The 24445-nt window shown below is 43.5% G+C and overlaps 1 protein-coding gene across 6 annotated transcripts in view; it reads right to left on the minus strand.

Moving 5' to 3' along the window:
* The window catches only part of RPGRIP1L (RPGRIP1 like), a 72500-nt gene that overhangs the window by 11051 nt on the left and 37004 nt on the right, over window positions 1-24445 (minus strand). For 5 of the 6 annotated variants that reach the window (XM_044427668.1, XM_044427664.1, XM_044427663.1 and 2 more), the window contains exons 16-23: window positions 23486-23622; window positions 21446-21809; window positions 20508-20704; window positions 19613-19696; window positions 18772-18852; window positions 17386-17548; window positions 15804-15904; window positions 7566-7746 (exon numbers count right to left, since the gene is read on the minus strand). In XM_044427668.1, the coding sequence (XP_044283603.1) occupies window positions 7566-7746; window positions 15804-15904; window positions 17386-17548; window positions 18772-18852; window positions 19613-19696; window positions 20508-20704; window positions 21446-21809; window positions 23486-23622 (1308 nt within the window). Of the gene's footprint in view, window positions 1-7565; window positions 7747-15803; window positions 15905-17385; window positions 17549-18771; window positions 18853-19612; window positions 19697-20507; window positions 20705-21445; window positions 21810-23485; window positions 23623-24445 lie in introns of those variants that run through there. The other variant, XM_044427669.1, reaches the window with a different exon arrangement.

Consider the following 24445-nt stretch of genomic DNA (forward strand, 5'->3'; position numbering starts at 1 on the left):
TTTGGATTTGTTTTAAAGGTCTTTGGTAATAGTCTAAAAAGCTGTTTACCGTGGAAAGCTTAACTGACAGGAAGTTCCACAGGCTCACTCTAGCCTCCGAAAATGCCAACACATGAGAGTGGTGGAGAAATCTAAACCTTTCCTCCTCCTTAAAGAGAAGTTCTAATTAAACTTGGTCCAGAAGACCAGATGTTTCAATTGGATCAAGAGTCCCTATTAACTATTTATCAAGCACTTTGCACATGCAAAGCACATGACCCTTGGTTCAGTCTTCGACCCCAGTGAACTAGGCGTTACCAGCATGGGCGAGGAGAAGAACCAAGAATGAGGGAGGACTCCTTGCTGTAGCTGATGGCGGTGATGTCTGGCAAAGTCAGGTGGTTTCTTGGGGTCTGTGAATGGCGAAGCGATGGCTCTAGCCGCCTGCCACATGCTGCTTCTGTACACCAAAGGAGGTTGATCAAGCATCATCACATGAATGGTATGCGCCTCTCCTCTCCTCTCCACTCCACCCACTCTCGGTTAACTTTTCTCCACCACCCCACCAGTACATCTCCTTACCACTTCCCTAAACCTACTAAGAAAGTCCACTTCAGGTCCAGTCACTCGCCATCTTTCAGACATTATGCTGTCTACTCGGGGAATGGACCATTGTTAGATATTAGAAGAAACAGAACAATACTGTGAAATAGCGCTTCATTTTACTGCTGTCTGTATTTCTGGAGCCTTCATAATGTTGCTGTATCCAAGCGTGAGGGCAAGAAACGCACTTCGTTTTCCTTTTTCAACACGGAAAGCTAGCATTTTCTCCATGTGGGTGACACAATCTGCTCCCCATTTTGAATCCAGTACTGAACACAGAAAAATACTTTTAAAGAAGTTTCTACTGTATGTACCTTATAAAATCTCTTTTGTCTGTCATACTATTCTGAATCCAAATGGTATCTAGCCATTGATTCGCTCTCCCTTTTTTTCCCCTTCAATGGCCTTAGGTAACTACAATTTGTCCAAATAATCAACTACTCACTCCTTGGAGCTAAAGGCTTCTGATCTCTATATAAGTCTCATAAAAAACTTTGGAAGATTTCATTAATCTTTCCCCTTTCTATTGTCAATTCCCGAGCAGGTTTATATACAGCCAAGATAACATTCTTTAGGGCTGCGATCATTAATCTTATTTCCAGTCTCTTTTCTTGCCTTCTCAGCATTCTCGTGGCAATATTCTTTCAGCCCTATGAAATATAAATGCTATTTCCTTGTTATCAGTGTCTATCAACTGAACTTAATCTTTGTTATTTCAATTATGGTGGCCTTGTCCGGGAAGGGGGGGAAAAATCATTTTGTCAAGGTGAAATTAAGAGACGACCCCTGCGCTGTAACTATCTATTCCAAGTTTGAGAAAGTAGAGGACCTGCTTGCTTGCATCTACCATAGCCTTAGAATTATTGCTAGGTACAATTTGAAAACATGAGCTTGACACAACGGCCTGCCTGCTGTCACATTCCCACGCCGCTGCTGAGAGAGCAAACTCTTTTAAGGCCCTAGTTGCAGTGGCAGCTCCAGGTTCTGGAGAACCTTCAGGCAAGACAGCCTCCATGGCTTCATTAAGCCATGCTCTCTGCAACTCCCTGTTTTCACTGTTGCTACCATGAGCGACTTTTGCATCTTCATGAGTCTATGCCTGCTTGTCTATGAAGTAGAGGGTTGGCAAGCCAGTGGACATGAACCTGCTGCTCCTTCGCATCACCCTGAGTGTCTGGGCAGGCCGAGAGGTAGAGGAACAACCAGGCTGCAATGCTGAAGAAAAGAAGCAAGTCCAGGCAGCTCCGATCAGAAGGCCCCAACTAGGGTAGAGTCCTTGGGAGGTGTCCCACCATGCTCATGTTTGACACCAAGCCTGCCTATTTGGACTGGCGTCACGCAGGTTAACTCTGTGAACGTGAGGCTGAGATCCAACAAGCTGGACTGCCAAGGGCCAAGCTGAGCTCCACCGCCACTGGTGGAGAGAGGGAACAGCAAGGCAAGTTTCCTGCAAAACCACAAAGTCAGACTTTCCTAAAAAGGGAAGAAAAGCAGAACCATGAGGCTCATTTGCCGTGAGATAAAATATGTACGTGCCACTAAGAAACCTGAGCTCTCGTCTTCTTCTCTTCCAGCCTGCCATATTCCAAAATACAGTTTATAACCAATTGTTGTTGCATGCCTCCTCTGGTCACTTCACTTGCATTCATGAGGCTGTGTCACCACTTGAAAAACAATGCAGCCATTCAGTGGGTTTTGTGCAGAGAAAGGTTTATGCACAGGATGAGCCTTGCAGAATGTTGGGTTCCTCCTTCGGGTGGTTCAAGGGAAGCACAACTGCTCCATTCCTAGGTTATCTGCAAACCCTCACTGGGTTTAAGCAACCTGAACTCCTTCGGGGTCACGAGTCTCAGGCTTCAGAATGTGCTGAGCTACTCCTAGCGTTGGCTGGGAATGGCAGAGAGTATAATCTTCCAGACGCAGGGCCAGTTTGGATGCAGAGCGGGAAGCTGGAGGAGGGGATCCTCATGGGCCCTGTCACACATGACCACCGCCGAGCATTCCGCTTCCCCTCTTCCATACAGGTGCACCATATCCACCTTCACCTTGTTCTCCTAGAGCTGTCCAATCGGACAGCGAACCTGGGGCAGCCTCACGCAAGGTGGGATGCGGGATGGGTAGGTTTTCATCACTCTTATTTAAGGGGAAGAATAAACACGCTGGAGTTACACCTGTCACCTTAGTAGTTGTGCCTTTTCCATCTTTCCTCGGTTTTTCTTAATACGGAACTACAACAAAGATTATTCTTGACTGGGACAATGATCACATCTTATGTTTCTAAAAAGGTTGTTTCCACGAGTGGGGAAGTCTATATTGAAAAAAAAGGAATTAAAGGATAATCTGGATCCTTTATATCATAATAACAAGATTTAATTGATTAATTGTAAAACTACCTTGCTCCTACCTATAGATTAAAATATATATGTATATATCACAAGCTTGGGGGATTGAAAGCACTAAATCATTACCAATAAGTGTTGCTTATTATGCCAGAATTCCAAGAGATCTCTTTGTCTCAGCTAAGATGTAAAGCAGTTTTTTAAAAAAAAGTCAGTCATGGTGCTAAGATATAAATATAATAAGAGAACTCAATAAAAAAGGTATTATTTACCAAGAAATAATGATTTCTCAAATTACATCTGGATTTATCATGGTTTTTTCATACAAAATCCAAGGGACTACTAGTTTCCCTCTAAGCTCAAAGTACACTTCCTTCCCAATCACATAAATCTCGGTTTTATTAAAGAAAATATTCAATTAACCCCAAATATTCTACATACCCAAATCTAATTAGGCATGAATAAGAAATGGAGTAAAGCTATAGTAAACACACACACATTCTGACTTCATTACTATTAGATTATGGCTTTTTCGCTGACATTATCAAACAGCAAATTCATTAGGACATTTTCTGAAATGGTGTTCCCTTACAAGCAAAGCTGGGACCAAGGAAAAATTAGACGGCCAGTTGTTTGAGTAAGACGCCCGGAAAAACAAAGCAACCAGGCTGGCAAAACAATTCTCAGTTGTAACTGTGTGGCAATTTTATTTAAAAAATATATATATCCCTGGAGAGAGAAAGTAACACATTCTTAGCCAAAAGACTGATTACACAAAAGAATTAAATTCCAGGTTGCCAAATAACCCGTCCCTGATGGAAAGATGGTGCACCAGATGTAAAAAGCCAGCAAAGGTCCCTGCTAAGTCAAAAGATGCTTAAATAATCACAGTTTTTGATTAAACCAGGGTCCTTTTTTCATGTGCTATGCAGTCTGTGTACAAGTAGTTAAGTGTAGAAATCCTGGAATGATGCCACAATCATTAAACAACAATATAATTGGATAGTCAGAAAAGTGCCACTACCAATAGAGAGAACTGAGAACACCAAAGGAAAGGAACATCTGAACTTACTGTAAATTTCCTCTTTCATAACAAACAGCAATTATTTTGCTTTTTTTAACAGTATTCTGTATTCCTATAAACTGCGGTAAATCAATGTTTAGGACAGAAAAATAATTTGCCAGCTCAGTGGTACGATTCAAGAAGTTGCCATGGCCTTTCAGATTGACCTGGAATAACTGCTAGTGGGATGCAGCTGATCGGGCCGGCGTTGTTTGACGGCTCCCAACAGCGAGAAACGCTACGGCAAACTGCAACCGCACATCATGGACCTGTTTCCAGAACAGAGGTCTGAGGTGGTTTTTTAGCTGCAGATCCGGAAGGCGACTTGGCTACTGCCCTCCGTGCCTCATGCCTGGCAACACCCTTCCGGCACGGGGTCGTGACTGCAGTGAGGTAGGACGCCACCCTCGCTGGACCAGAGCTAGCTGTTCTGTGCTCTACATTGTTCCAGACTGGCTTACAGCCCCCCAACTGATGTCCATCAGAAGATTTTGGATCACAGCTTCCTGGCCAGAGTGGCTGGGGATGAATGACAGGGGCTGAAGCCCCAAACATCTGTGGGGCACCAGGTTAGGGAGGGCTGATTTATGGATGTGCTGCTTGGAAACAGAGCCAAATCCCCCAGCTCATCAGGGCACATATTTTAAACGTATTGCTGCACCATCTGGATGCCACTATCTATTTTTATTTAACCTTCTCCTTGTGGTTTTGCTCCCCATTGTGCAGCCTGACGCAGAGCAGAACCAACTCTGCCTCTGTGTAGGATACCCAGTCCATCTGGGCATGTGTCTGTTTGGGATGCCCTTCTGACAGCAAGCCCCCACCCGCCCCCCCGCCAAAGATCTGGCTGGGGGGCGTCTCAAAGTGGTACTGTGTGCCTGCACAAGTGGGATTTTCTGCTCCTTCTGAATTTTATTTTTTGTATATTTTAAATTAAAAGACAACAAGGAAGGAGACTGGCTTATCCCTCTGTAAGTACCTCAAAGGCTGTCACAGAGAGGAAGGTCAAGATCTCTTCTTGCTGATGCCGGAGTGTAGGACATGGAATAATCAATTCAAGTTGCGACAACCCAGATTCAGGCTGGGCACAGTCAGAGCAACACTGCAGTGGGACCAGCTGCCTGGAGAGGCAGTGTGCTCTCCCACACTACAGACCTTCAAAAAGCAACTGGACAGCCACCTGAGTGGGATGGTGTGACCCGGTGTCCTGCAACAGCAGGGGGCTGGACCCGATGGCCTTCATGGCCCCTTCCTACTCTTCTGCCATTCTATGATTCTTGCTTGGCTTCCAAAGAGCGGTTTTGCGGTGTTCTGGAGCAGAGGTATGCTAGGCATACATCCCAGAGAACACAGAAACAGGTTAAACAGACTGTCTAGAAGCAAGTAACCTGGAATAGGGATGTGTTCAGGAGTTACCTCATTTTAAAGTGGACATGTGAACTAGGTTTGACATGGAGTGATAAAATGATGTAAACAAACAAGCAAGCAAACGGGTTAGCATGCCACATAAAAAGAGCGGTTCTCCACCAGTTCAAGTGAAAACTTTGAAGTGCTAAACGGAGGAATGTAATGAGGGACTGCTCCATTTTGGAGGAAAGATTTAAGAAAGCTGAAAATGCACATTCCTTCTTTCAAATCTGAACATTGAAATCATAAATCTAGAGATGTATGATTGATTCACGAAGCCTTTTTATAATGCCTGGAAAAATGCATGCCATTATAATAACTGGTGTTGGCCAATAATGAGTGTACTCCCACTTGCATCTTCAGACACTGAAAACACACGGAATGGGTAGAATGCAATGAAATAAACAGAAAAGTTACTGACAACAACAGAGGGATGAGTTATTGACTGATAATTAAAAAAATGAATAAACTGGCAATTGGGGCAATATTTTGTGTTCCAAGGACACATGCAAGTTTAACTATAAACTTTCTTATGGGAAGAATCCGAATGTTGAGTTTAGTGCAATCCACTGAGTTCATTAATCCACAGATGTTTTCTCTATTTTACTGCATGACAATGTGCCATCAAAATTTATTACTGCCTGGCATAAGAAACAGCACTCATCTGCTTCAATGCAACACTCTAACATTACATATAAAAATGATTTGGACATACAACCTGCCAAGTGCCAGAAAAACTGAGCCTCTCTGTTTGCTCGCCTCGTCGTTCTACAAAACCTGGGCTCATGATTTAAAATCACAAATAATCCAAGTTGGCCGCGGTTCTTGGGGACATGTGGAATGCCCATTGACACAGTGATGGTGCAATTGATGCTTATTCTTAATAGAGACCTTATCCTGCAATTAAAGGTTGCGGGGCAAATATTGGCATTTGTGCAAATTGGAAAACCTTAAGTCTGAAGTGCCTTAATTCCTTGCCTTTCTTTCCAGGTGATTTTGGGCCAGTAACTGCCTCCTGGCCTAGCCCAGCTCCCAGGGCTGATGGAGGGGTGGAGGATCAAGTGAGCCACTTGGGAATTCTTGCAAGCAGGAAGAAGGTGGGGAAAATGCAATGCAATAATAAGAAAACTGCTTCCAGCCTAGCAATGATGAGGTGACACGAGGAACCGACAAGATCCTAATCTGGCTCTACAGAACTGCCTTGCCTCTTCAGCATTCTAATCCGGCTCAGCTGCTCAGTCTCCACAATTTTTTCCTTGGCCACAGATAAAGCCGCTTATTTTTTTCAATGACCCATTTGTTCCTGGGTTCCAAAACCTGTGAAACTAGTTGCTTGCTTCCCAGCCATCAGTCTTGACATCAAGTTCCTGTTCTGGCTGAAGCTTGAGGCTTCCTGGGGGCAGTGGGTTGGCTGATGTGGGAAGCAAGAGGTTGAAAAACACGGAACGGCAATCTGACAGCCATCCCAGTCTCTTGCGAATCCATCCACCCATCCTACTTTTATGCCTCTTAATATCCTAGGAAAAAGGTGCAGGAACTTTAGGAAGAGAAACTAGAAACATTACAATATGGTCCCGAAATGGAGCAGCAGTTCCACACTCCATTCAAAGTCTCAGAAGGGCTATGCAAGCAAATACATCTTAGGAGATGTTTGAAGCTCACCACGCTTTGTGTCTTTCCAGTGGGTGGGTGCCACCACTAAGAAGACCTGCTTGCATGCTGTTCTTGCTAACACTCCGCTGGTCACAGAACAGCCAATAATGTCTCCTTGGAAGAGGCTGGAGCTTGACTGGGAGTGCACGGGAAAGGCAGCCCACTAAGCAGTCCTGCTTCCGAGCATTTAGGGTTTGATGTAACGAAAGCTTGAGCACGATCTGGTTGCTAACAGGCAGCCAGTGAAGCTCTTTTAGCAGATGTGCCATCGATGGCTAGCTGGTATCTTGCCGGACATCGCAGCTGCTGCTTTCTGAACTAGGCACACGGGTTGCCCCACGCAGAGTGCACCCCAACTGTCTAATTGTGAAGTTCGCCAAGACTGGTCCTTCCCTATCCAGCAACGCATTTCAGAGCAGAGTTTGCAAAATGGTACTTTAGACAGGAATCACTTTAACATTGTAGGACATGCACCCAGGGACTTAGAAGCATAACAAAACACTTACTCAAGGAGTACATACCATGGCTGCAATTGTAGCAGATCCACTGCCCGCTTTTGGGTTTCGGGAGCGATACCGGAGTTTCAGCCCGGAAAGTGGAGAGCTTGCACTCCACAAACAACCGTTGTATAGTGTTGTCTCTTGCAATCTGGGAATCTGAGAGGCTGAGTGATACGATTTCAATCCTGATTTTGTCAGCAGACTGTTTAAAACACACCAAAAACACATATATGCTTCTTGTAACTCCAAACTGTCACAACAAAGATGTGCATCATACTAGATGTTTTGGATGATAAAATGTGATTGGCAGTTCCTGACTGAGTTACAAGGTCCTAAGTCCCGGGGGTTTGTGTCAACACTGTTAGCACAAAAGGTGATGGCTTTCTGTTTTATGATGAAAATAATCTTTCCAAAGCAAGTGAAGGTTTTATATCATTTACAGCTGGCTAGGTAAATGTTCTAAATATCCATTCTTTGCTTAAGGACCTGCCCTTTCCCAGTTAGTTACTCTTCAATTCCCACTCATCACTGTCTAATCTGCTGAATGATATCACACCTCAGTTTCTTGTTTAATAAATGGTTTGGTTTATTAAATCAATCATCTCCTCTGAATTGTAGTTCTATTCAACTGTTTTGTTTTGATTTCTTTCTTGCTGTCATCACAAATGCACTTACTTGATAGACATCTGCCAAGTGGTTTTAAATGGGCCACGGCATAGGCAAACCATTTTTAATGAATTAGCTCAGATATTACATACATAAGCCCCCTCCTCCTGCCTCATCTCACATAGGTGGGATAGACTAGAATCATCCACTTTGGTTTCAGTGCATCCAAACAGTCACGTTGTCCAAATGAGAAAAGTAATCAGTTTTAGCTAATGTTTAATTGAACAAGCCAGGATCAGAAACCACAATCTGATCTTGGCTTGTTTTGCCAAACTAAAATGAAACACAGTTTGTCTTTGTTTGAATAGAACACAACAGTAGTAGAGTTGGAAGGGGCTTATAAGGCCACTGAGTCCACCCTCTGCTCTAGATGTGGTCACCCATCTGACTGCAGGCCCATGCCTTTCCAGCTTAGCAAAGATGACCTGACATGCTAGCTAGTGGTAAAGCTATGCAAGCAGTCAAAATGCTGCAAATGGAACTTGGTACATTTGATCTTATTGTTCAGTGTCTAATGTGTCCAAGATTAACCACAAGATGACTTTCCTTGGCAGTTTCTACATGGCATGAATATACCCTTTCATGTCTATGTTCTGGAAAGGCCTGGCATTCTAAGCATGTAATCCAGGTTTGAGAATTGCTGCCAACCAGGACTTTTCAGTGTTTCCAACACATATCCCAAACATTTGGAAAGATATATTTCTTCCTCACATCTGCTCCAATGCACCATCAATGCAGAATGAAGTTCTGAGACTTTGGGATTTTCTGGATGAAGTAAATCAACTAATTTCATGGGGGCCATATGTTAATAAACCTGCTTCACCAGGTGAAGGGGAAAAACCAGTTCATGGTGACTTCTCTCCATGTCAAAAATGTGGATGTGAACTGAACCCTATCCAGCTGGTTTATGGTTTGAAATGCTCTGTGCCCTTATTTGAAAGGGGATTCATGTCAGATATGTTAGTAGAGAAACATTCTCCTGAATGAGTCACTGATTTCAAAGAATGCATAACCACTGTGATTTCAAAATTAGACTACACAGAAGAACATCCAAGAGAAGAGATTCAACTCTTCAAAGAGCGAGCCAAGCACCTTGCAGATCTCAACTGTCAAGTTGTTCTTAACTCTTCCCTTTATAGTTCATCCTCCACATTAAAGACTATTTCACCAGTGTGGAATCTGAAGGCTTTCTGGTTGTAAATTCAAAACACTAACCTTGCAGTAATAATTACAGAATTAAAATAACAAAAAAGGGAATTCAGTTTCGAGAGGCTGGCATTCAAACTGTAAATCAATACAATATTCAAGTTCAACATGGCAATGGATGTGTTTTTCAAAGGAATATTCTATAATTAATCAATTGAAAAGCCTCCACTATCCCACAGTAAATAAATATATATCCTTCATAAAGAACAATACTCATTGCTGTCAACCTCCTTCAATATTTTATGAAGTAACTTTACCCCCACCCTTTTCAAAAGGCATTTTCTTTTATTATGTATCCTAAGACACCTTAACTAAAAACCCAAATCTGAATATTTCAATAAGGTTGTTTTATTATTCAGTAGATTCATGGAAATTTTACTAGGATGACAGAGAAAATTCCACACCATTCTGTCTCCACTAATACAGGTACACGGCTTCAGCTGGCAATATTACTAGGATTAGCATAGTATGATGAAATATTTAAAGGAATTTTTTTCTAAAAACCTAATAAATCAAATGACTGCCAAATGTCATTAAAGTGATGGTCTTTGACTTGAATATGCTTTTCATATTCAAATTTGAAAGAAAGAGATGAAAGCCTGGAAAAGGTTACTCAGTTTCAACTAATAACCTCAAGCACTCTACATTCACATGCATAAAAAATGAAATTGCCTCTATTGTCTAATTTTACTTTAGAAACAAACTCCTTTCTGCTTCCACTGTATAGATATATTAGAAGTATTTTTAAGTGATATTCAGAGTAATTTCCCCTCCAAATATTTAACTGGGCTGTCAAAACCAGCTCCTGCCTACATGGCAGTTGACGAACAGAGTCCAAAGGTAGAATGCCTATGTAGCAGACCTTCTTAAACACATGAGGGTGGGGAAATTAGGTATTTCTTTTCTTTGCTGTCATGGAACAGTGGGCAAGATAGATAGTTAAGTGGATTCCATGGGGTTGGATGGCATGCCCAGCCCAGAATCTGTAATGTAAACTTTGATCATGATGCCAAGGAACTGAGCCCAGCCCTCTGTAGAAACATCTCAAGAAGGTCTGGGAACTGATTCTGACTCTGTCTGGAGGAAGAGGGAAGAGTCTGCCAAGGCCGAAGGAGTATGAGATGGGTGAGAATACTGTGATAATTAGGAGGCTCTTCTAGATCCATGGGAATCCAGACCTCTAGCAAAAGGGGGGGGGGGAGCATTGGGAACAAGAGAAGCAAGAGCCAGGTGTTTGATGAAGAGAGAGGAACAACCATTCTGAGCAAGGATGCCACCACATGGAAAGACCCACCCAAGGAGTGGGCTTGGTAGCCTGCCTGCCTTGAAGAGAAACGGTTGTAATCTTCCGAACGAATTCATGACCCCTTTCATGTGTGATGCTTTAACCTGGAAAAACTGCTGGGGCTTAGAGGATGAGAATCAAGATATGCTGGCTTTGGTCCATTGTCTTCTTCAATTGTATGGAGAGTATGGCCTACACCATGAAGCTCGGCTTGCTTGTCTGAAGTTGCTCTGTAATAAAAGTGAATTAGCTACACTTGATCTGTCTACTGAATCTGACTACAGGTAGGGGAGGACCAGAACATTCTGGAACTGTTCTCTCTTCATCACGCCAACCTGCCTGCTCACCTGTCACTCTCTTTCTGATGCGGACAATAGCACTGGTGTCAAGTGAGGAGCAAGAGTAGGCATGACCTGGAAGATGAGAAGGGATAACCACTAGTGGTAAAGATGCTGTGATTATAAAGGTAGAGTTACGGAGGGAGGGAGACATTGTTTCTTGCTGAAGGGACTTGGGAAGACTGACACAGAGCTATTCTGAAGTTCCTGACCGCCACACAACCGTGTGGAAGGGGACTTCTCAAAGGGATGCATCAAGGGGAGCAGGGGACTGTCGGGAGCAGGGGAGAAACCATGTCTTGGTGCCACTGCACATGTGTTGCTTGCATCTTCAGGTAAGGCTGAGCAAATCTCCTGTCTGAGTCACTGCTAGTCAGAATACTGAATGAGACGGAGCAGATATCTGACCAGGACAGCCTCCTGTGTCCAAAGCAGCTTCAGACCTGCTGAGCAGCTTCCTTTTCTCTGTCCTGCATCTCTCCCCTTTCACCTTCTTGGAATCCTTTCCAGTTCAGGTGCTATGAGAAAGGGAGAGAAACCAGTCCCTTTCAACTTTCTCCACGCCGTTCCTGTGTTCATGGCCATCTTGTTTCCCTTAATATGCCACACTGCGTTAGGAAAAGTTAAATTTTTTAAGGACCAGGTAAGCAAAAAGGTTCTCATATGGTACCAGAATAATATACTTGAGTTTCGCCTGACATATGGGATGCAAGATATTGCCAAGGTATGCCCAGGTACCATAGAAGAGCTTTTCAATGATAAAGAATTAGCAGGGTCTTCCTTTTTCACATGGCTGCACCTGTGCCTCCCTGAGCATCTTCAGCAGTGATGGAAGGTATAGGAGCTGCCCCTTTTAGCAGGACAAACCAGGCCATGAATAGGTGTAGGGGGTTTAGCAATGGCTCACTTAATGTGACGGGTGGGGGAGAGGATCCTTAACATACTTCAAAGCAAGCCCAAGAGAACCTCTTAGAAAGGACGATTTTAAAAGTAACCTTTCAACACATGTTTTAAATGAATTTATTCCCTTAAGTTGGATGATGATCCTCTTTGCACACCTTTAGGCTAGGCAGGTTGGGCAGATTTTGACAGGTGATTTTTAAAAGTCACACCCAAAAAGAGCTCGGTGACTCCCCACCTGTAGGACCTCTGATTTTACTGATTTTAACTTGCTTTTCCGTTTTTCCCCTTCTTTTTCTTTTACAGTATATGGTTCCCTACAGTAGATATGCAGCCACCTGAAAGAGCTGCCTGGTGCTCTTTTGAGACTGTGGGATGTCAAAATTAATTAAGAACCCTAAGATCTTAATTTAAAGAGAGTGATTATGACAGTTTTCACTAAACTGCTATTAGTGCAAGAAAAGCACAAAAAGACTATCTATAATGAAGGAGAAAAGATGTAAACACACCTAGAGGAAAATGAGACCACCATGGAATAAATTGGTTTTGCTAAGATTTGCCTTGTGGGCACATTTTCAGATAACTTGAGAAATGACAGCAGTAAAATTTTATTGTGATAATTGAAAGTTATATTATTACTCAGAAATGATCAAGTGCGGAAGTGTAGAGATAAGAACAAGCAATTGTTAATTTTATTTTATTTCTGGTTTCTGTGTTGCACAAGCAAATGCAACTCTCCAGTTCTGATGTCTGTTTGGAAAGTCTGTAACAAGGCTTTTAATCAACGTATTATACATCAAATTGATAATGTTAACTTCTGATTATTCAAATGTATGAAATATTCATAAAGAACTGTCCAAAGTTTTACATTTCCCTGATTTCCCCCCTCCCCCTTCAATTAATTATCATGCCTAGAAGCTTTTTTAGCAAAAGCACCAGTCGTCAACTTGACTCAACCTGACAAGGCAGCAAGCCCCAATTACATTGCCACTCTGTGGCACTTTGATGTAGTGGAAACGAAGAGAGATAGGGGCAAATTGTATAGCACATTATGTTAATGACATGATTTAATCCAGCCGCTAAACTTTATGTAGCCTGTTAAAAAAGATGCTAACACTAATTACGCCACTTTGGAAAGGAAAAAGAAGGGGACAAGCATTTCCTACCGACAAAGCGAAGCTCATAAATGTTGTAAATGCAATGAAACAAAATGAAGTAATCTATGATTAATTATACATAACCGACAAGAAAAAGAGAAAAAGCAAGTTGTATCGCTAAATCCTGGGGAAAGAAAGTGTTAAGATTCCTTTTCTGATCAACATATCTAAGAAATAAGCATGGACTGTCTGATTTGCAACCTGTAAGAAAGGAACAGCATAATCCAAAGTGGCAGAAACGATGTAGTGTGTGGTTTCGGATTCACAGGGATAATTAGCAAAGCAATCTCTAAATAAAATCAGAAATTATGTTTACAGTGTTTGGATAGCTGTGGGGATATTTATCTTGATGATAAAAAAGAAGTTAGATCTTGAACAAGAGACTCCGCTTCATTTTTCTCCTAAAGCTGGGTATTTATGTATGTAGAGATTCTGATCTTAGCGGTGATGGCCTAAACGGTGCTGAAATATACAGGCTGGGCCTGTAAGTCAAGCAGCAAGTCTTATAAGCACTTTTGCAACTTCAAAGCAGTGATTGTAGCTCAGTAGCATTGATGTGAAGTTATTTCTCCTTTAAAACACACACAAGAGTTCTTGGGAACTGCTAGTAATTAAACCATATTGGTGTCATTTTTTTTTCTTTTTTTTTACAGTGGCTATATGCCACCTTGGGAAAACTTTTGTGCTTTGTTGTAAAGGTGGCATAAAAATGCTTCAAATATCTGTTAAAGAGGGCAGGCACTGGGTAGCAATTGCTGCTGCTGGAAAGTTCCGGATGCATGCAAATTTCGACGCAAACAAAGAATGGCTGGACCATGCAGAAGAACCCAGTCAGCTCCCCGCATTTCAGAATTCTTCTTCTGTTTGCGTTCACTCGCAGATCGAGTCATCAATTGCTGTTGGTTTTTTTTTTTTTTATTATTATTATTATAACATTTCTATGCCGCCCCTTGCCGAAACCTCGGGGCGGCTTACAACATGATAAAATACATTGAAATACAATAGTACATAATTGTTTAAAATTGCTTTTAGCTGTGTGTGTGTCTCTATGCCGTCTGCTATATGTCTGCATGCTTATGGTTTTCATAATGTATTTTAAAGTTTTTAATTTTGGTAACCAGCCCAGAGAGATTTCGCTATTGGGCGGTAGAGAGAAGTAATTGGTGGAATGATGTCAAGCATGTTTAGGTCCTATTGATTTCAGAAAGTAGAGCTGAAGCACAATTTTCATATTGACTGAAAGCAGTGAGATGTGGTTGACTTGGCCTGGATCATTCCCATTCATCTGACGTGAACTGCGCATGGTCAAGGGGAGTCACTGTCTTGTCATGACCCTAGTCTGCCGGCTGCCTGCACGGGAGGGAACCCCTGTGTATGAATGGCTGCCTCCATTCGCAGGGATTGAACGCATCTGTTTTCCTTTGGACAATACCCAAGGACAGGGTCATGCGGAAAGAATATCAGCAGCTTCGTTAACAAATGGTGCAGGCACCACCTTCCTGCCACACCTCGGGAGGCTGGTTTGCTCCCAACGTTGCGGTCAGTGGGGCTCCCGGAGCTCCCCGGGAGAGTTTAACTCTGCCCCATGGCACCGTTGCTGCTTTACCTCGTGAGAAGATGAGTGGGAAAGATAAAAAATACCAGCTCTGCAGGCTAACCTTTTTGAGGCGGCGAGATATTTCAAGTCTTCTTAAATCATCTGGTTGTAACAGAGTGCAACAACACTAGAGATTTGTAGACCCATCTCCATTTTTGCAGGGCTCATTGGCAATGAATAATTTTCCTATTTGGCTTGCATTGTTACAGCTTAAAAGAATTTGATGGCCCTGAATATGCCGTTAATCATAATACAGTTCCACCTATTAAAATAATTTCTCTCTCTCTCTCATTTGGATAGGTGGCAGCATTTCAAAATCCCGGATAGAATGATGAATCGCTACGAATCCAATCAAGCACAAAACATTGCTTAATGTAGCTGGTTACATTCTAAGATGTCGCGCATGCATTACTTTTGGAGCCAGCGTCTGGATGCTATGATCAGGCTTGTATTGATTGTAAAAGAAGACGGAGCAGCACGGGGCGAACTGCCTTACACAATTTGTCGTTGTTGTGTGTTGTGTCGGCTCCACCTTATGGCGACCCTTTGCAGGAGTGTCCTTCGAAACACCTTATCCCTCACAGCCTTGCTCAGCAACAGTAAATGCCTGACTGTGGCTTTTGGGAGTCAACCCACCTCCCCATCTGTTCTTCCCCTTCCTCTTCTGCCTCTGACTTTTCCTAGCCTGATTGTCTTCCCTAGCGAGTCCTCTCATGTTGTAGGACAGCTTCCATGTAGTCGTTTTTCTGCCGAACTCACACAATACCTTCCCCCAAACAAGAGCACACGCCCTGCTGATGCTCCTGTACTCAGGTAAGCTTCCCAAATGGCTAGAGAAAATGCACATCCTTCGTGTAATTTTGGAGCGGTGCTGGGGAAGGCGTGGTCCTCCAGAGATAGCTGAACTTCACTGCCCATCATCCCTGACTACCGGCCATGCTGGCTGAGGTTCATGGGAGCTACAGTATCCGGAGCACCAAATGTTCCTCACAACTGCTTTAGAGCCATAATGGCTGAGGGTGATAGGAGCTATGGGAGGCAGGGAGCAAAACTTAATTAAAAAATGAGATTTGAGGAGACTGTCAGACTTGCCTGTGTAAAGTAACTAACCTGATTACGGCTTGTGGATACTGAAGATGGAACGATGCAGTCATCGCTATCTATTATAGATTCGGCTGCATCCGTTGTCTGTCTCTCTTCTTGGTCTTGTTCTGTTACAAAAAATAATTGGAATGGAAAGCAGACAAAACAAAAATAAGCAGTGCTGAGCCTGGCTGGGGCTGTTAGGCAAAACTGTTTAGCCACGTAGTAGAAAACTGAATGAAGATAGTTTAACGTGTCAGTGAACAATTGCTCTTTCTCTTCCTTGCAGACAAAACGTGACACGGGGCCAATCAATGATCATTAAATGGTCTGCGGAGTCATCCGATTTCTCTGCAGGGCTCGTTTCGCTTTGATTTGGCACTTGGACAGGTGCAGTATTACCAATTCACTCGTGGTAAGAGAATATTTTAAAAACCTGAAGGTTTATTATGAATCCTTAAGCTGCATTGAACTGTGCCGATTACCTCCGCTGAGACTACGGAAGCAATCCCCTGGCCCCTGGACATTGCGAGCTGGTGGTGGCGATGGATAGGGTACTCTGAGTTCTCTGGTCTGATTTTGGGACTAGGAATCCACATTGCATCCGCCCCCACCCGCCAGGGCCAGCAGAGAAAGGATTGTTTTGGCTGCCCCGCTCAGGTCAGGAAAATAAGAAGGGCAAGACCTGAAGTGCCCTGAATACTCAAATATTTTAAAGTTCTTACTGCCAGTAACTAAGGTTTTGGAAAACAACTGCTAGAAATCTGGGAAATAAGCAATGAGTTGACGGTTGGTGGAAAGGGGAGGGGCCAAGGAAGGGGGTGTGGCCTTACAGGGAAGTCCACGAGGCCAAATGGTGACCCCTGAGGGCTGCATTTGTTCCTGGATCTATTGTTCTGCACCCTGATTTAGCACTTGGAAGGTTGGTACAAACAGCTTCGAATTGGACTTGGATGGCACTAGCAGCCAGCACATTCAGACTTTCTGCCCCCTGTCAGCTTCTGGGCAGCCAAATTTTGCATCAGCTTGAATAATTTTCAAAAGCAGCCCCAGATCAAGGGCTTTAAGAACTCCTCTGAGCTCTCCTCCCGCACAGGTATCTATAAAAAAGAACAGTGTCCGTGTGATCTGGGATCTTTATGTTCTGTGTACTGAGCTACTGCGAACAGCTTTCATCCAGAAATGTGCAAGCAGCCCCATGATAGCCTTATTGTCTGAAACTCCTTCTCTTTCTCCCTTTGACATTATGGGCGGCTGATATCAGCAGACAAAGGGACCACGCGCCTTAAAATATTCTTCAGAACAGCAGACTTCTGAGGGAAGAATCTCTCTTCTGAATAAGAAATACAAAGACATTTTTAAAATAGATGCTCGTTTCCTTTAATATTTTATGGAACCAGGCAGGAGACAGGATCCCCCGCCCCCCTGTTGTAACAATTACTACAAAACTGCAAGTTATTCTTTTAGCCTAATGCACCAACCTAGCCCAACTTGGCTCTCGCTCTCAGAGAGATCAAAACATTGGCCTTTGCTAACACTGCCTCTGCTGTTGACAACATGCGTTTAATAGGGAGAGAAGCAGACATGCAACGTGTAAGCAGATAATTACCTTCTGCTTCCAATTCCTCAGTAATTTCGGTTTCGTCTCCTGAAGTGGACGAGCTCTGGTCAGCAAACTGACCTTCAGAGAGCTGCGAGAGATCCTCGTGTGCTTGCTGAATCTCGGCTGTGGATTTGCTGGTTCCGTTTTCTGCTGCCGCTTCTGGCACAGCCTTGAGTAAAAGAAGAATGACTCAGACATTTACGGATGGCATAGTTAGAGCTCTCTGTCCATGTTTATGTGGGGGAGAAGCACAGTGGACATTTAATTTAGCACCGGGGTGGGCAAAATCCTAAATGCAGCACCCACTGCCCATGCCAGATTTGCTGTGGGGTTACTATAATTGAACCGTGGGGTCCCGGAGGGGTTGAAATGGGCCTCTGGAGCCAGGAAGTTGCCCGGCCCTGTTTTACACAAACAAAGGGGGCTTAATCTGTTTTAAAAGGAACTTAAAACCTGTTATTTCAAGGCGCAGTCCGAAGCTACTCAATTTCACAGTTAGGATTTTCATATTTTCTCTGAAAGGGGGTTTGAACTCCAACGAGCGATTTGCACTGGATGGCTGTGATGTGAATATGTTCGAAATCTGTTGAGTCTTAGCAGCAGGTTCGACGCACAGAGGTTTCCAGACCTAAATGCTCACGTTGGGAACGCTTTGTGCTGCAAAGGCAACCTCAAACTTGGACCGTTGCCCGCAGGAGAAGCGCGAAGAAGGCTGAATCCATGAAGTCTAATCTATTTTGGCACTGCACTCTTGGTTCTTTAATACATAACATGACATGTCTCGTAAACCTATATAAAACTGTTCACCAAAGGATTCAATTTGCAATGCTGAGCTTTTTTCTTTTCCTGAAGATTTTCTGCCAGGTGTTTCTAAGCTACTTGTGAGATGAACAGTCCATTGCTGGGGGTCGGAGATGAATTACTTTTTCTCCTTAAATTAAGAGGAACCTGCCAAATAGCTCAACCTTCTTGGTGTATGGTCAGTCCATCACCAGTCCTGCACTGGAGCATACGCTCTGGCTTGCTAGGACGGTTGGGATTCTGCCCTCTGCTCCCTGAATCATGCAGTCACTTGGGACTGGAGCATAATGGATCGCAGAGGGGACTATCTTGATGATACTGGATAATTGCTACTAAACACCCAGACAAAGCATGGCACTATTTGGAAAAAGTCATCTAGCATACATTCCCTGTGCTCAGAGGCAGAACAGAATGGTTTCTAACAATCCCATCAGCTACTCGCAAGATACAGCTTCAAGGCCAAATGGAAATCCCATATTAATGAACTGAATGACTGCACAATCAATTAATGCTTTGAACTCCACATTAAAAAAGAAAGAAATACAGACTAAATTGGTTCAGGACTTGGTGAAATATCAAATTGCATCATACCTGAGGAATGCTTGAAACAATAGCCTTTTCATCTTCAGTGTTCTGCTTGCTCTCTTTATCTTCTTTTTCAGGAATGGGGCTCTTAAATTATTGGGATTAAAATACAGAGAAGAGAAAATGAGATCCTTACACTTTACTTTGGAACAGGCACCACAGTCAATGGGCTCTGTTTTCTGGATGCATTTCTTTTAAATATATTTATACCCCTCTTTTAGGTTAGATACATTCTGAAATGGTAGTCATTTGGTTAAGAAATATACACATCTTTAAATATCACCCAGAGATCTATTAGTTAATCCTAATCAAACTGGAACTGACAAAAGACAGGTTCCAACGCTGTGAAACTTCAGCAGCAGGCACATCTTATTTCTCCAGGTGATTTAATTCAGTTTAATGTTTTCTGCAACACACTACTATTTATTAAAAATATTTTTGCACATTCTCTTTTTTTGTAAAGTACCTTGGAAGCTTTGCTAAATGGCAATATATACACCTATAAATCAAAGAGTTTACATTTTCCTTCTGTGATGGGGCCATGGAAAGAACAACTAATATCTCAGTATGATCTGTCCAAAGCCAGTGCCCACTCATCTTACACTATAGCACGTATCTTCTTGCTGAATGTGCCAAAACAGAATTGGGAGAGCACTGGAGGCTGTTTGTTTGATTACGCTGACCTCTGTTCCCGAACCACTGCTGGCAGGAAAAACCTTAAGGCTAGTGAGACATCACATCGTCACTAGGTAGAAAAGGATACAACTGTTTGAAAAGCCGAGGTTCAAATGTTCGTTTATCTTGTTAAAGAAATGGGCTCAACACACACACACAAGTCCATACTCACTGTAGCTGACAGTGTGGCCACATCTACAAAAGACACTTTCTTGTCCACTGCAGGGAGGCGCTGCCTTGGCTTCGGCTGAGGCCTCTAAGGAACCAAAAGTCAACACAATCGTAAATGAAGTTCCTTAATAATCTGTCCTGGAGTCCCTTTTTTGCAGGTTTTCATACTGACCAACTAGGACTGGGGTCAGAAGCTGAGCACCCCGGAAATTTTGTTTTGCCTCAAAGCAGTAAGCAATTCTGGAATCTATAGTTTTCTGGTCCACCCTATTGAGGGACGATGCATTGGGAACTGCATTTTCCGGAAAGGTCAATGAAGGTAGCAGTGAGCATTCTTAAGAAGCTCTACTGTCACTGGGATTCCTAGGAAATGACGTCCCCAGTGCTTCCTGCTTAATGCAAGGCAGATCCCAGGTGGCCTGGAGGAGCATCCAGACCTTCGGCATGAAAGGCCTCACAGCCGGAATGGCTCCCTCACAAGTTGTGGGTTGGAGATAAGTGTCGGTGGGAGGCTGCTGTGGGGATGGGTAGGCCTCTGGGCCATTTCATACTTCCAATGACATTAAGAGGCATCCATCTCACTTGGACTGAGGCTGAACTTGAAGAAACTAATCCAAGTTCAGTAAGAACTAGGCCTAAATTAGCATGACTGAGGATGAGTGCATCACAAATTAAGTTGAGGGGCAGGAATGAGATCTTATCCATTGAGGATAAGAACTATTATTCTATTTCTACCAATGCTTCCTGGAATGCTGGTTTTTAGATTATTTCTGTTTGTAGCTTGTCTGTGTTTTTTCTAAGAGAGAAGGGGCTCTATGGATGGAGGGAAAACAGATATTTAATCTTGTTTGGAGTAATACAGACTCTAATATATACAAAAGGCTTAGATGATATACCACTGCTGATGGAGAAAAGGAAGGAGCCAAGATTGAACCTTCCCCTTGCCCCTTCACTGGTTTCTCGTTCTGGATGTAAACTCCCAAGTCTGCTGCTACAATCGTTGCAGCTGCTTGAAGGTAGGTGAACTTCCATTTTAGTTCAACAGTAATGGTGCCAGTGGAGCGGCCTTCATAATTCGTTAGTTCAAAGGTACCTGAAAAGCGAGTGCAAATTCATGAGCTTATCTTAGTAATATTCTGGGTGTTGACTAAACAGGTTCTACAATCACTTTCTGAAAGAGCCGAGGCCTTCCCTATTTCATACATATAGGATTACGTATGAAATTATGTATATAATGGGGGCCTTTAGGCTCAACATCCAAAGAAGGCCCCGTGTACAGCATTGCCGCAGGATGGGACCAAAGATAACAGGGCTGAGGCCGAACTACCACCAAAATCTTCAAAATCTTACTGCCCATAACTTGGCCTCCTGATTGGCATTCCCACATTCCTGAATATGGGAAAACCTGACAAAATGGGTGGGGCCAGGGGGGTGTTTGGCAGCTTGGGAAATAGATGGGATTTGTGCTTTCTTGAGCAGCTCTCAGTCATTTCGTCGAAGACCGGAGAGAGAGAAAGCCCATGTGTGGAAGCGATGCAGTAAATTCCAACGCATCCCAGCTTCTACAAGAGGGGTATGTGTTAAAAGTTAACAAAGCAGCAACACACAAACCAAGATTGGTATTTTAAATTAAATCAAGGGTGGAACATGTGTTCCTCCAGATGCTCTTGGGCTGCAATCCCCATCCAATGGCATAGCTTATGGAGAGGAATGATGGGATGCACGGTCTGACAATATTAGAAGACGGGCACGTGTTCCCCACCTGAGTCAAATGCATTGCTTTGAATGGCGAGGGATATACTTGTATACTTCCACAAAAAAGGCACGTTCTTACCTGAAATGTATCTGTCATGAGCTAATGAAATCAAAGGCACATTTGCTTTTCCTATATAAACACCGTCTTCTGTTTCATTGTCGTCAAAAACATACAGGCTCAAGGATTCAGATTTCAGGTAGCGGTCGAGGTCCACATTCATTGGCACCGGGAAGCACATGTGATCAGCAAACTCCGGGCAGTTGCTGCTAGGGATGATGGTGGTGTCATGGTCCGCGAAATCGAAGAACGTGTAGACTACGTAAGGATTTGGCTGGAGGCCGCTCTTTTGGCATGGCAGATTGTTGCAACATTTTATTGTAATGTGGAGCTCGTTTAAGTTCCCATCTGCTGAACTGCTGCCCTGGGCAGGACTGAGCATTGGCTGTTTTAAACAGGAGTGGGGAAAACGCTAATTAATGTCTGTTTGGTTGGCGTACATTTTTTTAATTGCAAGCTGAAATGCACCGAAGGAACAAACTGATGTAAATCCTCCTGATGTTCTGAACCAGGACTGGGGAGAAGAAAAGTCACATCTTTTCTTAGTTCTGCTCATGGGGTGATCCTGGGCCAGGCACATTGTTTTCAATGGACCTTCCCCACAGGGCTGCTGTGAGGATTAAAAGAGAAGAGAGCTACATACACAGCCCTGGAAGAAGGATGGAACAGAAATGCACGGAAACCATCACTGTGGTGAGGATTGCATTCGCTCAACACTGGAAAAGTGAGGAACTACCCACTGATGAACTGATCCTGGACTGTGCAGAAATGGATAGATTGACTTTATCACTGAAGGAGAAAGAAGATACTGACTTCTCTCAAACGTGGGACTTTTTTTATTATTGGTTAGAGAAACGGGACTTGGCATAGATTTAAATATGTTTTTAAGTTATCATAAATGGAAAAAGAAGGATGCGGGGGCTGACCCAGAGGGCTCGATGTTTTTGATGATGGATGTTGTTTGTAGTTTTCTTTTTGTTTTTTAGGATTATAATTTCAAATAAAACTTATTTAAAAAAAAAGAAGTGTATGGAAACCAAGCTGGTGTAGGGAATGTGAAATACTGTTTCTTACTTGGCATGATGGACAAGGCTATATAATGTGCTGGTATCTCTTAGGCTCACTGCTGGGAACACTGCCACTGAAGCAAGCTTAGCCAGGGGAAATCTAGCCCTGCATGGTACTGTCGCCATCTTAAATTCTGAATTCTTCCCCACTTCCTGTGGAATTAGCAGTCCTTTTCCTTTTCTCACCCGTGTTCTTATTATGCAGCTACTAGATCATGCATGGGAACTTTTGTTTTGCCCAAGGGCTGTATCAGGATACCGCTTTGGTCCAAATGACATCAACCCTCTCTCGCAAAGCCCCATTTCTTCCTCAAAGCCATTTATGTCCCTGCCACCACAGAAAAGGTGGCAAACTTGATTGGGCATCTCTAATTTCAGCTCTCATCTCCCATCTGAGATCAGAGATAAAACTCTTTTTCCAGCTCAACACTATAGAAAGGGATGCCTTTCTGTACCTCTGAAAGCTTCTGAGCTGGCAGAAATTCAGAGCTGAATGGAGAGAAGAGCTGGGCATTAGGTTCTCCATCCCTGCTTCAGAGGAAGGGGTGAACCACCATAAACACCATTATAGTCTACATCTCTTCTAAATCCCCTCCCCGGAGGCTCATCTCCATGATTAAAAGATTGTAACATAAGATGTAGTTGCGTGATTACATCCTGCTGTATTCAACAGAAGTATCTTTCTTTTTTCTAACCAGGGTAACTAACTCTTTGACCATGGGAGCACCTGAGCTAGTTTCCCGGTGATGTCAGAGAATGTAAGTAGGATAAGCTAGAGCCTAGTACATCAGGAATGGGACATGTTTGAACAGACCTAAAGCTAGAGCCTAAGCAATGGATCTGAGACAAAACCAGGTATTAAAGGAGCTTAATACCTCCTTGCATCCTCATGGAATGCAACAAAGTATGATAAAATCTGGGTTACCTGAACTTAAGCAGCATAAAGGCAAAGACAATAAAGTGAACTACATGAAATGGGAACTCTGAAGCTTGCCTGATCCTTTAGGTTCGTTGTGATGTACCCAAGAGCCTTTGCCCGCTCTTTATACAGCCTGATAGCTTGGTCCATGGGAACACGTAATCTGATCCAGTATTCCACAGTCCCGTAGTTTTGGATCTCTCTTCCAACTCCTAAAAGTCACATATAGGATGTAGAGACTCAAATGTTTCAGCCTTCAGGAGGGTAAATACTATCCAGACCCCCAGAGCAAAGCCAAAATCCAGATGCCAGCTCTCTCGTTTTTGGATACGGTTGCGTCAACAAATGCAGGCCACCCCCCTCCCTCCTAGTGCACTGAACAATCCAGAGATCCTCAGAACAATTTACACAGCATTAGGCAATAAAACACTCCATTAAAGTGCAGAAAATCTGATCCTTCGCAGGAAAATCTGGCAATCGTACTCATCTTTGGAAAAAGTCAGATGAACTGTTAAGTAACCTTTGCAGAAGGAGATCCCACAGTGTACTCTTTTATTGGACAAAATGTTTAATAAAAACGGAAGAGGTGGGCGAGTCACCCGAGCTCTGAACATACTGTCTTGAGAAGATCATGCGCTTGGCAAGGCAGTAATAGAAATTGATCTTTTCAATCAACGGACACGTTCAATGTGCTTTATGATCTTGATTGCACATGGAGCAGCCTCCCCTCCAGAAGCGCCCTCTGGAGGTTTTGGCCCACGACTCCTCGCATCCCAGTCCAGCACATCTGCAGGGCATCAGCTGGAGGATGAGTGTTCTGGAGCCTGGTCTTGCTACGCTCTGCTGCTCGACTGGAAAAGGCAGTGCTTGGATCACCCCTCGCTCCTTTCCTCCAGTTCTGGGAACTCTCTGCTTAGCCATAGTTCAGGGACTGGTGGTGTTATGCCCGGATAGCTGGGGTGGGCAACTTCGGGAGGTCTGGGTCCATTTTCACATCCCCCCCAAGCTCCCCATGGGCCACCCTCACTGCCTTGC

Source organism: Varanus komodoensis, unplaced genomic scaffold (assembly GCF_004798865.1).
Source record: "Varanus komodoensis strain SLA01 unplaced genomic scaffold, ASM479886v1 scaffold19, whole genome shotgun sequence".
NCBI classification, from domain to species: Eukaryota; Metazoa; Chordata; class Lepidosauria; order Squamata; family Varanidae; genus Varanus; species Varanus komodoensis.